This window comes from Pollicipes pollicipes, unplaced genomic scaffold, assembly GCF_011947565.3.
Source record: "Pollicipes pollicipes isolate AB1234 unplaced genomic scaffold, Ppol_2.1 Scaffold_4740;HRSCAF=5597_pilon_pilon_pilon, whole genome shotgun sequence".
In the NCBI taxonomy this organism is placed as follows: domain Eukaryota; kingdom Metazoa; phylum Arthropoda; class Thecostraca; order Pollicipedomorpha; family Pollicipedidae; genus Pollicipes; species Pollicipes pollicipes.
Window position 1 is genome coordinate 4,567,752 of NW_023596545.1, and position 18,010 is coordinate 4,585,761.

At 47.9% G+C, this 18,010-nt stretch overlaps 1 protein-coding gene across 1 annotated transcript; it reads right to left on the reverse strand.

The window, feature by feature from the left end:
• Nucleotides 1-9,957: 9,957 nt before the first annotated feature.
• On the reverse strand, nt 9,958-15,914 carry LOC119099367 (cytochrome P450 307a1). The gene is made up of 4 exons (XM_037222502.1): nt 15,507-15,914; nt 12,274-12,764; nt 11,900-12,013; nt 9,958-11,598 (listed from the first exon to the last, which is right to left on the reverse strand). The coding sequence occupies exons 1-4, from the start codon at nt 15,895-15,897 to the stop codon at nt 11,035-11,037; spliced, it is 1,560 nt and encodes a 519-aa protein (XP_037078397.1). The 5' UTR covers nt 15,898-15,914; the 3' UTR covers nt 9,958-11,034.
• Nucleotides 15,915-18,010: the final 2,096 nt, after the last annotated feature.

An 18,010-nucleotide genomic window follows, 5' to 3' on the forward strand; every position in this document is an offset into this window, starting at 1 on the left:
AGCAAAATAGAATGACTCTCGTAGGTTTCTAGCCCCCTTGAATTGCTAGATGCTAAATGTCAAAAAAGGTCATTGAGCGTAACTAAACATCAACGAACTTTTGCGTAGAACAGGTATCTAGGTTCGCGAGGGTTACCTATGGAAGTCGGGGGAAAATTGAGACACCAAAATGGAGTTTGACCTTGTTGGATTGTATTCGACCACAAGTTCATGACCTGGAAGCCTAAAATTTTGACATAAGTTCGGTCACATACAAGCCAACCCATCCTGTAAATTTGGTACCTTTAATCACCTTAGTTTCTGAGATCTTAGGGGGTCAAATTGACCGCCCACCCGAGCAACGGGTATTCAACTGGCCACCCGGGCGCTTGTAAAATCCATTTGCAGGTAGCATTGCATGAGCTTGTATGTTATAATTACTTTCGGATCCTGCGGTATTTCCTGACTTGCCTTTTTGTTTCCTTTCTGCCGTCCAGAGGCAAAAAGGCTAAGTGCTATGTGAGCTAATGGTTGTTTGGTCCTTTTTCCTTTGAGTGGCAAGTTTGCTTATGAGAGCTAGCGATTTGAAAGAGACAGAAAAAGCAAACCGCTTAATGCATTTTTTCTGTTCAATCGAGATACATCGTCGAGTTCAATTTGAGTAGCGGCTTTCAGGCAAACATATTGCTCTCGATGTCATATTTCGCTCCATGAGACCTGGATAGGACACGTGAGAAAGTCCCAGGTATGAAACCACTCCCTCTAGTGCATTCATCTAAATTTCAACACAAATGACAGCTTTGTATCGATCTTATACTGCAGCGGGGGGGGGGGGGGGGGGGTCCGCAGCGCCTATTCTTCGTTACGTCAGCTGATAGGAGACAAACAGGCATCAGCTGAGCTGAGCTGAGTCGACCGTGACGTGACCTTGAGGTGAAACCCCGCTCTCCCACCCCCAATGTTTTCTAAGGATGGCTCTCCGCGTACCGTGCAATCGCGCCCACATTTTCAGCAGCCCCTGTCACATCCAGAACGTGTGTTTTGATGCCACAAACGTGTCCTTGGCACAGGAGTGTCGTTTCCCCAAATTGTTTAGGGGATAAGCCGATGGGATTCGCCTTATTTAACCCCGAAACACAATTCCTTTCGGATTTCGGTCACCTTAACAAGCGCTCGTGGGGGGTAATTTGACTCTCTCAAGGTTCTTTCCAAAATGACTGCCGAACGGCATGGCATAGCTGCGCCAAATTTTGCATTGCTGTAAGCAATCAAATGTCAGATCTTTGGACATCAAACAAGAAGATATACCTTGTAAGATCGCTGACCCATTGCAGGTCAAAGTCAAGCCGTAGCTGTCAGCGAGGGCAATCTTTAGGGAATCGTTCAGCCTGAAGCAAAAACAAAGTATTAGACGCAGCCATGCATCTCTGAGATGCATTTTTAGGCGACACAACAATTAATTGAGCGGTTTCCATTGACCTAGTGCTAGATATGAATGTCAGACCATCGTCAAAATAAACCTGTATTATTGCTCTAGAGTTTGCTGTTTTTGGGTAGTTTTGGTCCTTCGAATTTCTCGGGAGCAGGAATCGCACTATGCGTCCTCCATGGACTTCCTAAAAGTCAGAATACGTCACTGACATGGAATGACCAAGGTCAACATTTTGTTTTTAGAGACAAACTGCCTAGCGCAATCCTTGTTGCTTATACAGATGCAAAACTCAAAGCAATCTTGTACGGCTTAAGGCACCATGGCCTTCCAAAGGTCACGCAAGGCCACTGACCTTTAATACGCATGACAATTTTGGCCTAGGACAGGTATCGTAGCTTAAAAGGCGTTACAGCAAGTTACATTGACCTACGAATATGGGTGTCAGACTGAGGTCAAAACAAACCTGTTTTTTATTGTAGAGATTACTATATTGAGTGATTTCTGATGCTCATTTCGAATTTCTTGATGACAGACATCGGAACATACATCTTCCATTAACTTCTTACAGGTCACAGAAGTTTTTTGATCTAAAATGACTCCGGTCAACATTTTGTTTTGGGGAACATACCGCCTAACGTAATGCTTGACGCTTCTTCAAATGCAAAGAAAAATCAAAACAGCCTCGTACGATTTTAGTGACCATGACCTTTAAAGGTAAAAAAGGCCACTGACCTTAAATGAACGCCACTGACCTGTTGCTTAAAACAGCTATCTATGTTTAAGGTGGCTGTGTTGAGTGGCCTGTGGGCTATTTGGCCACCAAACGTGAGTTTGACCTTGTTTGACCCTTATTGACCAGAGTCATGAAGTCGAAAACCTCAAATTTAAAGGAACTGGCCGTTTGCAAACTAATGAAGAAGGATTTTTGCAAAAGAAAATGCCATAGGATTTGTCTCAACAAGATCTTGCCATTGGTCTTAGATAAAATATCGCACTTTTCCCAAATCACACTTTTTCAGCTTTACGGGTTCACACGTTCGAGACCATGCCTTGCAGCGGCACGAGACCTAAACAGACGTGCTCCTTGCTCAATTTAAGTACAGTGCCGTACAGTTATTTGTGTTGTAAGCGTATGTTTCAGACATATGGCTACGTGGATACAACAATGTCGGCCCGACACGCGCGTTTTGTGGCATCGTCTGTTGCCGCCCGCCGCCTGCGCAGGCCGTGGATTACCGTGCAATTTTCCTAAAAAAAAAACTGCTGCTACTCCCAAACCAGGAATGATATGAACGCTGCTCCCAACTTGTTCGATGTTAAAACACGCATCATGGGTGCCCGCTGACTACCGAAAGCTACGACGCGTTTGCAGGCCACACGGGAGAAGGATCCTCAGTAGTGTTGCCACTTAAGAGACCGCAGGCCCGCGAGGCGCCCGCTTTACTAAAGCGGCGCCTCGACTAAAGCGGCATAAGAGCGCGTGTAAAGCGGCTTTAGAGACGGCAGGCGCGCGAGGCGCCCGCTTTACTAAAGCGGCGCCTCGTCTTAAGTGGTATAACGGCGCGTCTAAAGCGGCTTTAGAGACGGCAGGCGCGCGAGGCGCCCGCTTCAGAAGCCCGCGCAGCTTTTAGCGCTTAATGCTGACCTTTCAGCGGGTATTGGCGAACATTTTACATAAGAATTGTCCCATTGGTGTTTTCTTATTTACAAATTTATAGTTAACTAAAAACTGTTGGTAATAAATCGCAATGGGTAATAAGTTAGCTGTTTACACACCAATGAAAACCTAGGGAAGACACATTTTATTATAAGGTTTTTCAACTATACAATGCATGCCATCTCCTAATCATATAATACATGGAATACTGAAGCCTAAAGAGTATACTAACATGGTTCCATCATTGTTAAACCTAATCTAGAGTTCGATACCATTACTAAGTACTTTCTAAAAGGATGCACTTTCAACACAGCATCAATAACTATTCTTGAATAAACCGATATTAGTGGCAGATTTTTCCAGGGTTCTTCCATTCTTCCCATTCATTTAATTGTTCCAAGTCCAGTCACCAACTGCTCAATAAGTTTAGCCACTTATTCCTTCTCAGCCCGCCACAAGGATACAAGTGTTTGCAAAACTACGTTCCTGGATTTCATACACCATTTGTAAGGTAAACGACAGGTCAAAAAGAACACAGGTCAGGTGCGAATACACAATGGCTTGGAGGCATACTTGGATGTAACTACACAGAACATTTTCAAACAGTAAGCACCACCCAATTTCTGGATTGAATGAAATGCATGGTCCTGCAATGAAATTTCGATACATGTTTAGGAAATCCATAACAACAAACCAATCCAGCTTTCGGCTGCTGGACCTGATCTGCAAATTATGTAACTAAATATAGCAATGCCAGCATTTCTGTTTACTATATACATGCATCTGTTAGTATTTAGGCAAAAGGAAAACGGCAGAAAAATATCGATCACTTAACCATCCAAGCAATCCCAGCAAACATTCAAAGTAGACGCATCGGAGGACAAAATCGACTCAAGGACTGGTTGTTGGTATTTTAAAGAGATGCAATGCGTACGATAGCCTCTATTTACGTGACATGTGGATGAGCTGGCATTGGCTGGTCACTTTTGGGTGGATCATCAGTTGTCCAGAGCCAAGACTTGGGAATGGGGTCATTTACTTATCTTTTAGCAAATGCTACATAATGCACTATGTGTACAACCGTAGTGAGGGCATTTGGGGCACAAGTCCTGAATTAAAAGAACACCCATGTAATTATACTTACCACGCGCCCGGGTGGCCGGCTAAACACCCTTCGCTCGGGTGGGGGGGGGGGGGGGGGGGTCGATTTGACTCCTGCGAGATCTCGGGAATAAAGAAAGCTAGAGACACCAAATCTGCAGGGTGTGTTGAACTGTACGAAAACTCACTAGGTCAAAGTTTCAGGTTCCTAGGACATATCCTTTGGGTCAAATAAGGTCAAACAAGGTCAAGTTACAGGTTGGTCTCCAAAGTGCCCCCAGAACCTAGATAACCGTTTCTAAGCAAGAGGTCACATGCTCATTCAGTCAGTGACCTTTTTCACATTTTGAAGGTCAAGGTGACCAAAATCATACAAGATTGCTTTGAGTTTTGCATTTGACTCAGCGACAAAGATTGCGCTAGGCAGTTTGTTCCTAAAGCAAAATGTTGAACTGGGTCATTTTAAGTCAATGACCTACTCTGACCTCTAAGAAGTCCATGGATGACGTATAATGCGATTCCTGCTGTCAATAAATTCGAAATGAGCACCGCAAACTATTTTCTACAGCAACCCCAAGAGTAACAAAACAGGTTGGTTTTGACCTTGGTGTGACCTTCATACCGGACCTTAGATCAATCTAATTTGCTCATTGAACTGTTGTGTTGCCTAAGAAAGCGTCTCAGAGACGTGTGACTTTGTCTAACACTCCGTTGTTCGATCAGATTGAAGGATTCCCTAGAAATTGCCTTCGCGGAAACCATGGCCTGAGTTTGACCTGCCATAGGTCAGCTACCTTACAAGGTGAATCCAAATTGTTGATGCCAAACGATCCGCTATTAAATTGTCAACAGTTATGTAAAATTTGGTGTGGCTGCGCCGCGCCGTTCGGAAACCATTTTGGAAAAACCTTCGAGGAGGGGTCAATTTGATTCCCCACCCAGGCGCGTGTTAAGGACTCGTTACTGGATGCGGGTAGGAAAAATCAGCCATCGTTTAGGTAGACACTGCTGTGTGTGGAACTGGAGATGGTGTTGTTGTGCCTGATGCCATAATCAATGTTCTGGATCTTCTTTCCACGACAAGTTCGACATCAGCTGGGGCCATCCACTTTGCACTATATATACTAGTGTTTCTCTGTGAGACTGAAACGTTGGGTAGTTTGAAGTACCTACTATCTTTGGGCTTTGAATGGCACAAATTTGTTAACATAAAGCATGCCTACATGTATGCAACTTTGGGATAGTAGTCATTATATGAGTCCAGGCAAATTTAGTCAGCCCTGGTTTTTGCATTTGTATACTGGTTGGATTGTTTGATTTCTTGCCTTTCAAGGAATAGATTGTTGATTCCTTTTGAACAGCCTCCTGAGGAACCAAGGTAATTTTGTCTTGGAGAAAGTAGATTTTTACCTGGGGCCAGTGAGATTTCAAGCGTAGGTTCTTCAGCGGTCTCTCCAAAATTCGTCATCGCTCCAGACTTTGAAATGAATGCAATTCAACAGTTTCGCTAAGTGTCAATTTTCAAAAAAGAGGTATGGAAGTAAATGTTGGTGGACATGGGGATTTTGTGGTGACAGTTATATTAAGATCACGCTTAGTATGTGTGCTTGGCATTGATATAAGGTATCTTAGCGTTAGCCATGCCAAAACAGATAAAGGGGGTGAAGATGGCTTAAGGGTGCTTACATCTGGCTTTGATACTCATGATATTGGGGTTTGGTACGCATGCCTGAAGTGAAAAATGAGGCCGGCGGACGGGGAAGAATACCTTTTTGAGGGCACGTGCATTCCGTGAGGGTGCGGGCTTTCAAGTTTGGTTGAGGGGCAGATATAGGTATTCCAAAGATAGCAAGGTGTCAGCTTGAATCCTCAGAAAAGTTAAAGAGGGGTCACATCGCTTTATCCTTCGTCAGTGCGAGGGTTAGTTGCGTCTCAGTGATATTTATCTCGGTGCTCTCGGTGATATCTAGATATTAAAAAACTCTGTCAATCCCACATTTTTCTGTGGAGAGAGCTCGCCCTTTCAAGGAAATTTGAGCTGCATTTTTGGGAAAACCTTAGAATGGGGTGTTTGTCGTTCAGCGTCCATTGCAGGTGGTCCGGCGCGCAGACCAGTGGTTTTGTGCAAAATGGTGTGATCTCACACATACGTTCAAGAGCCTATAGAAACTTACCGAAAACATTGCCGTGATGTGTCTTTATATAAAAACGTAATTTTTACGACCTTCTGAACAGATTGTTGATAAATAAAAGGACAAAGTACGTTAGACTCGTCACCGAAAAGGTCTCCTGAGTGTCCGTATGAAAAGCGTAGTAAAGTTTTAACACGTGTTGAAAGATGATAAAAGCCAGAAGGTGTCGAATCTTGGTGTTTCCGGGAGATTAGACAAAAATTCCCGTGTTGGAAGCAGTCGGCCTTCAGACAACCAGGAGTTGGTGGTTAAAAGACTTTGCAAACACCTTTGTTGTAATGATGCAACTTGACCTTTCAGATGTGAGCTCATGGTAAGATTCCTTCACAAAGTCAGTCAAAACCACCATAATATTTTTCGCAATCTGGAACATACCATACAAAACCTTCGAGTGTTTAGCTCCAGTCATTTACAGGGGTAAATTTCTGGGATCGCAGCACAAGATAAACAATGCCTAATATGTAATCCCTGTCCTCTGCACATGATCGTGAAAGCCCAGCGGAAGAGTGTTTAATTGGTTGATGGTGGAAGCTTAAAGTGCCGCAATGTTTAACAAGGCTGGTCCCACCCTCTGACGTCACCTGACCTTTAAAAGGAATGTTCCATACTAAACGTTATTTGGCTAAGCATCAGATGTAATGGAAAAAGCTCACTTGTGGCTACTAATATGCCTTAAAGTACAAAAATCCGTCTTAAATAAAAGCTCTCACTGTTAAGCAAATACGCATCTCAATATGTCCTCCTGTTACGCCATTGAACGCTTGTATGACGTCGGAGTCGCTGCCAGACTGGCCGCGTCAGAACTGCCACTGTAGCGGACGGGTTGACTCACTTGTAGTGCTTTAACCCTGCGCAAGGTGGCTTGTCATTTTTTGCGCGCGTAATAAACCCGATGATCGTTGAATACGCGTGTTTTGATTCATTTTTTACTTTTTATACTTTCATTTGCATCGTCAGTCACGGGCTATACCTAAGTTTCTCGCTTGCCAAGCTCATGTGTCATGACTAGTAGGGCTGCCCAATTCCATTTCGTAGGCATCACAAAACGCGGTTCGTAATTGGGACCTGCATTTAACGCGCTAAGCTAGTTGAAAGCCAACTGCTGTCCATTCATGTGGCGATTCGTTCAAACTCACTTTATTCAAAACCCGACAGAAATTTGGAACAGTCCCTTCAAGAGAAGGTCCCTTCGTTACAGCATTCCATTTTCGCTCACATGCGTTACTGGAATAAGAGCAGTACGCTGAGGGCTCGAGTCAGCGTTGGGAGGAAAGCTGAGCCCACTCCGAAAGCCCATGAAGTGACGCCCTTGCTCTAGTATTTCTGGTCTCTGAAAAGTCACGGATATTTAGAAACTTGTGTAAAGTTGACAGCAGTTCGATATTTCTATTTAGCATGAATCGACATCCCCTTTGATTTTCATGAAGCCTGTACCAAAGGCCAAAGCCCAAATTGCGCTGACAACATACGTGAAGACCTTTGTAGGGCATTGAGCGGTTCGAACTCCAGAGGTCATAACGAGCCAGCCGAGATTCGTCAACAAACATGATGCATGTTATACAACATTCGATCGGAATTATATAGTACGTAGATACCAGAAGGCCATTGAAAATAGTTCTGAGCCAAACATCGAGAGATCATATTAATTTCCGTATGAACTAAAAAGTTTGCGCATAATTACACATTGAATTCAGCACGAGACACGACAAACCGAAGCAATCTGAACACGAAAAGTGTGGCACGCCAAGGAAAACAATGGCGTCTCTTTGCCTTTTATGGCGTATCAAAGCCCGTGACCTCTAAACGCCACCGCATAACAGATCCGCATCCTTCGTTTGAAAATATAACACGAGATGATGGACAAGCAGGGTAAATTAACGTGTCGAGACCGAGGTAAACCTGTTTTAGTTAAATATACGCACAAATGAAACAAATTTTAAAGGTTGAAAATGTAAAACGACGGAACGGAGTTCAAGTAATGTCAGGTCACGTGATGGCCTTACGCAAGCAAGTACAAGTGACACAGTTAAAAAAAACGTGATGCCGATAAGATTGGTGCAATTGTTTGATAAAAAAAGCCTAGTTTAAAAAATACCCCTAGATGGCGGAAAATAACATCAGCTTTTGTCTAAATGCATTATTTTTCGTTGACTTTAGAATGGGACCCCACGCTCCCTAAAATTCCGGCACATTTGGTTTTCTTAAAAAAGCTTTAATCGTGGAACACGAAAAATAAGGATGGCTTTCCTCGGCTTTTCACGGGACATAAAAAGCTGTGACTTCTGGACGTCAAAGCGTGCAACATCCATACTCGCTTTGCACACATATAACCCGTGATGATTGGTACGCAGGATGGCCGTTGAATATACACGCAAGCTGAATCAATGTTCTAAGATGGAAAAAGCAAAGCAGGTAAACTAGAGTGCAGGCCATTTTAGGCCACGCAATGACCCCACATAAGGAAATATAGGTGACACGTTTCTAGAAAATATATGCAATGCCGAGTTGATTTATGACATTTTCTTGATCGAATGACGCCAAATTCAAAAGTTAAACGAATCACTGTCTGGAAATAACCAGTTTCTTTTGCAGTGTTATATTTACGAATTACTTCAACATGGGACCCAACGACGTGAAATGAATTTTTTAAAAACGCTACGATTTTTCATTTGAAATAATTACAACTAAACAATGGTTTTGATGCGAGGTGCAGGCCGGCAAAGGTAGGATTTTCTTTACCCGACTCAATTTGCGGCATCTTTTTTGCTTTTAATGTGGCAACTGAGTTGCATACAAAGTCATTCAAAGTCATACACATGACTTTTAGACGGCTGGTCAGTTAAAACCATGACAGAAAATAATTTGCTTGGCCTTGAGGCAATATTGAATGTCAGATCCATGCCAAAATAACCAACTTTTTGACTAAAAGAATCAGGCACGAGCTAGTTCCTCTCATTCATTCCCAGTTACTTGATATCAACGAGTTCACGTAGCGCAACTTAGGTGTTACTAGCTCCGTTCTGTTTGATATCTCAGGGGCTCAATTTATCCCCCCTCCCCCAAACCAAGCGCGTCGCATTTAACCGATCGCAGGTGAGAGTGCTTGCCGTCCCGCCTGGACACCCATTGGTTTAATCAACCTTAAAAATGCCTACAAATAAATTCAAAATATAAAATGCAAACTCTGTTATGTAGACGTGATTTCATAGATAAGAACTTGATCAGCTGTGTATCATTCTAAAAGTAGTAAGGGGAAGAGTCGAACTTACTTTTCGAATTGTCACGATGTGATACCTTCACTAGTTGGACAGTATACCAGCCATTATTAATCACACGCCCACTCTTGACATCTGATTGATACCGCAGACGATGTCAGCTGTTTACAACAAAAAAAACAAGCAAGCTCTATAACACTTACATATCCCAACCGTTTTAAAATATACGCGAAAACCGTCTTTCATATGGACTTTTCAATCATAAAGTCACGGATATGAGGCTGAGTGTGCACAGTCGTAATTCTGATTCATTGCATGATGACCTCGTAGAAATGCCCCGTCTTAAAATTCCGATGAGCCGAAAATAATCAAGTACGCACATATTACTAACTGCATTTATTTCATAAGTACAGATAACAACGGAGCGCACATCATCGTAACTATGTGGCGCGGAGACAATCGCTGAACCAATAACACAGTGGATAACATCTGAGATACACTGCTCTCTCATGATACGCACTCACGACCAGCGCGTGGTAAACATTATTTCTCCTGAGCATCTATTCACTCCAAACATATGAATAGCAAATGACGATAACGAATCCACACAGTAGCTGACCGGACGCATCAATCGACAAGATATCAGTCAAATTAACGCATGTTAAAACTGGTAAAAGTGGCGCTTCTGACGATCTGTGGACATCATAGTGAACACTGGGCCGCCACCAAGCAGGTAATGAAAATGTATGCCTGGATTTCAGCAGAATTTTTGCCTGCGAAGTCGGTCTATTTTCTGAGCGATAGCAAAACTCCCGGCTGTTTTCAAGACAATATTGTCAACCATATCAATTCATAACGCTTTTGACCACAGATCGGTCGCTAAAACACAAATCGGTCGCTGGTGCATGCAAACAGGCAGATGGATTCATCCAGAAATATCACACACTTAATATCATTGGGAGCTATGGTACTAAGTACTACCCAGAGTTACTACAAACACCACAGAACCTGAAATCGCCTTTGACATAAGAAAATGGCGACCCCTGAAAAATGTGCGCCCCTTGGCTGGATACATGACTATGGCCAACTTGAAAAATAAATACATATGTACAGCTGGAGGCTGACACAAACCGAATCTTGACGGCGCTTCGCAGGACCTGTTGGAATGCAACTGGAGGGGGGGGGGGGGGGGGAGGCGGTCGGTGCTCAGACGCATGAGAGCATCCCCGTAACGGAGATCAAGTATCGGAGATCACAGCCATCTCAGTCGGAAAGAGGCTCCCGAACAATAGACATCCTGGCCGCATGACAGTCCTGACCTGGAGACAAACCAAGGGACAAACCACGTCTGAAGAGTACATAAGCCCGATACGGTCACGGCGTGTGTGCCGCGGCCACCAGGCCTGGTTGTGCCTGTGACCTCCATCTCCCAGCTGCCCCCGTCCCCGTCTTCTCCCACTAGGGCGCGGGACGTGCCGCCTCCCCGATGGATCGCTCCTTGAAGACGAGGCTGAACGAGTCGACCGGTAGAGCAAGACAACCGGGTTTCATATGCTTAGACACCATGCTCACGTTTTGAGCGTCATTGGGCAGCAGCACGTCAAACTTGGACAGCACTGTGGCCACCGTCAGGAAAGTGATGTTGGTGAGCAGCTTCGAGCCCATGCAGCTGCGCTTCCCGGTGGAAAAGGGCAGGAAATGTGGCGGCTTCACTACGGCGCCGTTTCGCACGAAACGCGCCGGGTCGAATTTGGCCGGGTCCGACCACAACTGCGGGCTCATGTTCAGCTCGTAGTTGTTGATGAACACCATGGTGCCCTTCTGGACGTCGAAGCCGCCGACCGTTGTGTGGCGCGAGGCCACGTGTGGAACGATCGGGCTCGAGCACACGCGCAGCGCCTCGTACATCGTGCTTTCCGTATATGGCAGACTGCTCCGATCGTCCAGGCTGATTTGTCGATCGCCCACTTGGTCGTCCAGCTCGTTCTGTAGCTTCCGCATCACTTCCGGGTTGCGCGCGATCTATGGAGAACACTGGGGGTTAGAGACTGACAGGAACTAACTGATCTGCAAGGAGCTCGGTTTGTTTGAAGCTTTACTCAGCCTTTCGCACGGGATGATATGTTTGTTAAGCGGAAACGTGGTGAACAAAACTGGTTCGCGTAGTGTAAAAACAAAACACAAAGTGAAACAATTCAGTGGCCCTAGCCACCGAGAAAGAGAGTCGGATATGGAGGACTAAGGTGGTCAGCCCAACGCCTTCTTCTAACAGCTAACTGTTGGATTATTTTCCACTGAACGTCGAGAAAGCGACCGAACTCACCTGTGTGATAGTCTGCATGATGATGTTGCCGACAGCCGAGTGGCCCCCGATGAAGTCCTCCAGCTCGTAGAGGGCCGTGACCTCCGAAATCTGCTCGTGGGAGCCGTCCTCGCCCTGCGCAGGGAGCACGTGTCGGTCAGCACTACGGTGGGTGGCGTGGAGCACGGTGCGGTGCAGAACCCAACACGCGCTAACGTGACGGTGACCAGATGATAATAGGAAAGTGTTAAATTTGCTGTCTCCCTTCGTACTGACTGAACCGCATGTAGCGCACAACCGTGCATCCATTCATGCTCTGAATGCCTTTAGCATTGCGGACTAAACGACAATGAGAAACCGCTTCAAACCGGTGAAACCCAAGGCGCGAAACTCACCTGCATGCGTTTGAGAAGCATATCGACGAAATCCCGGGGATTCTCGACGTCAAAGCTCTCTTTGTGATGACTGATGATCTCCTCGTTGATGAAGTGTCGGATGTCCACAGAAAGGTCTTCTAGGTTCTTCAGTGCGCCCAAACGGAACACCTTCATCCAGCTGATGAAATCCATAGCGTACCCCTGGTTGATGTCCCAGAAGATTTCGTCGAAGTTGCGCACGAGTTTCTGGAATTTAGGATCGTCCAGGGAGAATTTGCGTGAGCAAAGATAGTCGGAGAAGATGTTGCAGCAGACATTCTGGATGAGTGGCTTGAACTGTATGGGAGCTCCTTTGGCGTCGATCAGCGCTTGCTCCAGCGTGGTCATCTCGGCAAGCACAGAGTCGTTGAGCATCTGGAAGACGTCCGTGCCCGGCCTGACGTGCATAAAGGTGCGAGCCACGTTCCTCCTGGACACTTGCTTCTTGGACCAGTCGCACAGCGCCAGAGCTGTAACAAAAGAAGGCCACCCATTAGACTGAGGCCGGGCTAGGTGTCCACGATGGTCAAGAAAGTCATATGGGGATAACGTGATCAGTGCCACTATTCGTACAAGCCGTGTATGAAGTATATTCCGCATGACCTGCAAGAATCAGGATCACTGCAAATTGCAATGCTGCTGCAACTTGCCAAGTCCCAACACAGGAATAACCATGTGTCAACTTTTCTCAGCCCGGCAACACGCGAAGAAGACCGGACTGGACCGGCCGAAGCGGAACTCAATGACCGCAACGTCCTTCCCAGAAATCAGCACCGGCCGCCCCACTCGACGAACAGGTGCTGTCAGTGAAGACACCGTCCGGTATTGTCTTAAAGGGGCCGACATCGCCCAACGCTCGACCTCTGTATAACGTTAGATTGCAGGCACCGTCTGAACAGCGTTAGCCTGCAGGCACCGTCTGTATAGCGTTAGTCTGCAGGCACCATCTGCATAGCGTTAGCCTCCAGGCACCGTCTGAATAGCGTTAGCCTGCAGGTGCTGTCTGTTGTCTGCCGAAATATTTGAACGTGCCGGCGTGCCATCTGACGCCGTGCCCTGTGGTTACTAGTGCTAGTGGCCAAGGTACTGGTGCAGCCTTGGATCTTTTTGGGTACCCCGGACTCAAGGTTTGTCTCCTCCGCAGTTGTTTCGATATGTAGACCGAAAAAAACAATACAAGGTAGCTGGGACGGGGTTAAACTCTGGTGATTAGTCTGGTAGCCCAAATACAAGCCGACTGCTGGGTGACAGCGCGAGAGACACGCAAAGCGGCCTGTCAAGTGAGACGACTGATGCAATTCCCATTGGAAAACCCTCCGCTGGAACCGGCTTCCATTATCAGGCAGGCCTTCCTCCTCAGAAGGCAGATAAGAAGCTGCATAACAACGGCATGGGACTCTTTTTTGTGTGCAGAAAGCGCCTCACAATTTCATGACATTAGGCCACTAAACTGCATATTGTGTGTTCATATAGTGAACATACACATATCACTATATACCACTAGTGCAATGTATTCCTCTTTTGTTAGGTGTATGGGGAAAATTCGTATTCTGAAATGTTTGCCTGCCAGCCGGCTGCAGACGGTACAAATTCCATTGCTAGGGTGGAGTACCTTATCACAGCAGCTGGGATGCACTGTTTGAGGAGAAAAGAACACAATTGCGGCACATGAGCACAGTCTGGAGAAGTAATATCGGTCACGAATACAAATTTGCAGCTTTTGAGTGCTGCCTGGCTGCTTTCGATTTCACAAGTACGCACACGTTCTTTCGTGCTGCACGTGACGGGAACCGGCGCACACCCTTCGCCTTATGGATGTGCTTCAGTCCCCCACAATGGCCGCGCCTCCCAGCTGACGCGTGTTGGCTGAACTCCTAGTGAGGCCAGCCGCCGGGCCGTCCGGCCTCAGAACATTAGCCGTCTACCGGTCCTCTACCGGTCCTCTACCGGCCAGCTGAGACCGGTGTAACGGGATCGTCGCGGCCGGACCGGCCGAGCCGCAGGTGCTCGACCACCGGCGCTTCCGGAACCGAACGGTGGCCACTGCTGGCTGGCTATGGGACGCCGATGAAATGAGATAGTAAGACGTTTCGGACGACCACGTGGCGATGACCCTCGAAAGCTTAATTAATAAACGGTTAATTTTCTGTGTAATGTGGCTAAAGCATCATCCTAACACCTGAAAAAATTGTAGTTCAAGCCGAGGAGGTCTAGGTATGTGACATTTTGTTGCCCGTCTAAAAGATTTCAGGCAAGTTTATCACTTTCTTCAAATCTCCAGACCTGATTTCTAACGGTCTGCGATTCGTGCAATCCTCATCAAGGCGCCAGGTTTGTTTTTCACTTGTTTGCACGTGAACAGGACTGTCCACCATAGCAGTATGTGCTAATCCATAATCCAACAGTATCTGACCGACGGTGCTTACGGTTGCATAACGCTCCAGGAGGGAATCCCGCCACGCTCCGGCGGGCGGCGCTCCTCGTATGGCGGACCTGCATCGCCAGTAATAAGCGATCTCGTATCGGGCCACGACGCACCCCCGGCAAAGGGGAGCGCCTCCACCCGCCGCTGCAGCCGGAGTCGACGAGCCAAGGTCGGGCGGGCCCATTACAGCTGCCGGGTTGCGGTCAATGGGGCAGCGACTGTCTAACGTAAACAAACGTAAACTTGACCTTCGGGAGGGTAACGGGGTCAGCTCGCAGGGCCGCCTCGAGGAGTTGGGGCCGTGGTGGGCGCAGACGAGACCCGGTGGGCGAGCGGGCGCCGCGTTCACCCATACCTCCTGAGGTAACCGAGTTCCATGGAGGGCGCGGGCTGTTAGCGTGCACGGCAAACCGTGAGCAGGTCTTGCATTGCAGTGGGGGGCTCAATGAAACCCATTTTGCAGTGCGGTAGATAATTGCGCAGGTGGCGAACAGGTAGGAGTAGAACTGATCGGCTTGGTAGGAAGCTGCTACGGATAATGGGACATGGTGATCACACACAGTACTTTCAGCGCGTCCCGCTGACGCGCGGTGGAAAGGATAGGCTCACTCGCGTATTAACCAGAAGTAAATGAACAGGAATAGTTCAGCAAAACTATCCTTGCATTGATGAATCGTGTCTGGTAAGCGTGAGGCTTCCAGGCTCTGCACGTCTCTGGTGGCCCAACGCCTCGTGCCCCAGGTTTCGGTACGCGCTCAGTCTGCCCCCGGCGTCTGCCACTACTCACAGTTGTCCCTGTCGCCTCCGAACAGCACGTTGTAGCGCAGGAAGTCGGGCCTGCCGTCGAAATGGTCGCCCTTGGTGACGAGCACCTCGCGGATGCTGGCCATGTCGTTGACGACGAGGGCGTCGGTGCCGCCGAGCCGGAGCGCATACACGGCCCCGAGGCGGCGGCTTATGTCCGTCATGCACTCGTATGGGTTGGGCTTGAGGCCGAGCTGAACCATGTTGCCGATGACAGGTAGACCCCAGGGGCGTGGCGGACGCCGGCCGGCGCCAGTGGCCAGCCGTGGCCGCAGCAGGCGCAGCGGGTCCAGCTTCCGCTTCTGCGTCAGCAGGAGGCCGAACGCGTGCAGCGCGGCGACGACCGCGAACAGGATGATGCTGAGCGTGTCCATGGCTGGGGACCCGCCGATGCTCGCTCTCTGCGGAGAGACGACTACGCGGCCCGGACCGGGACGGAGATTTAAGTAGCGGCCGGCCGGTCGCCGCCGCGACCAATCAGAGGCGACCCGGCGCCGACAGCCACCCGGCGCAGCTCAAATGCGCCGCGGAGACTGCAGACTGGCGCGCTGGTGCCGCAGTCCGCAGTCATCGCGTGGCAGTCGGCAGTCTCGACGCTGGGGACTCGAGTGCCGTGTTGCCAGAGTGTTGGGTCCGGAACTGAGACTGTCCTGCAGGACTCACGAGCCTTGGTGACGCTGGGCAGAACATATATTTTTAGATTATTGAAAATACCGTGCATTTTCCTAGCTTTCCTGGACAGAACATCTAAGAGAGAGAGAGAAATTACAGGCATGATATTGCAGGCAACAAGTGATTTCGAACAGAGGCAGTGTTTTGAAAATTCAGTTTACCTCTGGGCCTAAGTCAAAGATAAGGCTTCTGCTGGTTTCGAAAATTTCCTATTTCTTGCCACGTTATCCAAAAATGGTTTGACGTGGCTCCACAATATACTAAGACGGACCACTCAGTTAATTACAGATCTGTTGGTACTGCATACGACACCTCAAGGTTCAAGTTACAGGTCGGTCACTGTAAGGCTTTTACTCCTAGTTTTTTTATACTAAAGTAAAACGCTAAATTTCGCCATTTCGGGCAGTCTATCATTGAAACAAGGAATGCTGATTTCGAGTTCTACCTAGCCATTCAAAACTTAAGATACGGTGGCTGTGGGTCAGGTGAGGTCAGCACGTTGTTCCTATTTGTGTAGTTCCCCAAATTGAGTTTTAAATATCAAAATTTTGGGTGTCTGAGGGTACAAAATCACGCTAAGTTCAAATTCACTGTCACATATTACTCCAGAAGAACGTGCGCGCGCGCGAGAAAAGTCACTCAAAGGTTAAAGGTCGCTGAAAGGTCACAAGGTCAGCTGCGGTCGGCCTGCGTGCGAGCCATAACTGATGACGTACGGACCACGGCACATGTGAGACGGAAATATTTCGACGAGAGGACGTTCACCCCACGCTGCACCAGCAGTCTTCGGGGCTTGTTTTAACAGCTTAGGGGTTTCTATGCAAGGCTATGCAATAGTATTCATGATTCACTGCACCTGAGGATAAATCAAAAGACTTCCAAAGTCTCTCAGCAGTTTGATATCTTTTCTGTGGGATTATTCACGTTTTTGGCGAACGTTTTCAGCTTTTGGAAGGAAGGTGGTATTTCCGCTACCTGGGCTCCTTGCTTTGCTAGGCTACATCAAAGCGCAAGATGGCGAAAGCGCGCCAAGCGTGGAACCCTAACACACCCATCAGACCGGCTTCTCCATCGGCGTGACCTTTCCAGCCAGAAAGAGGCTGGCCTCCCAGTGGTGTACAGGTTTACCACCATGGCAGACAGGTCTTCAGCTTTCATCCTCATCCTGCAGGGTGGCAGCGGAACTCGTTTCCCGCCACCATGTGCCGGAAGCACCGAAAGAGGGTTCGCTGCGCTGCCCTGTGCGACGTCCTTGTCCCAGTGCTCTGCAGTCTCCGAGGTTACCATACAGCTGCAGGTCCTGCTGCGGGATGTTGACGGCGCTCGTCACCTTGAGCCAGTGAGGCACATACACGAGCGCCGTGAACCCGCAGCATCGGGCCATCTGCGGCACGGTTACCATGCTGCTCCGGATCTCACTGATCAGTCCATGCCAGCCGCCTGAAGGCCTGTAACACTGGCGCCGGCCGCCTGAAGGAGCAGAGCACTGGTGCTAGCCCATCGTGCATCGCAGTGGGCTCCTGGGTCATGCATGTCATAGCGGTTGCTGCGGCCTTGCATGGATAGATTCAGGTCTGCAAGCTCCCGGTAGTTATCTCGGGAATATTTTCTGCGCCACGAAAGTTGAGCGGTGGTGTTGCCGGCAGCATTTTTCAGGATTGAGCTTGTATCACCAATGCCCACGCAGCGAAACTCAGTGTATCAATTTCACGCCAGTTGTCCCTGGAGAAAGCGATGATTCTCTGTCGGGACGGGACCACTTGTCTTCCCATTGATCGCCCTAGATACCTGTTGAGAACGGAGATGATGATCTTC

Bases quoted from the DNA above. Each gene is read 5' to 3' on its own strand.
- LOC119099367 (XM_037222502.1), bottom strand. From the start codon at position 15,897: ATGGACACGCTCAGCATCATCCTGTTCGCGGTCGTCGCCGCGCTGCAC. The intron at 12,765-15,506 runs GTGAGTAGTGGC...CTTTTGTTACAG, and splicing joins CGGAGGCGACAGGGACAACT to CTCTGGCGCTGTGCGACTGG. The intron at 12,014-12,273 runs GTGAGTTTCGCG...CTCCCTGCGCAG, and splicing joins TGCTTCTCAAACGCATGCAG to GGCGAGGACGGCTCCCACGA.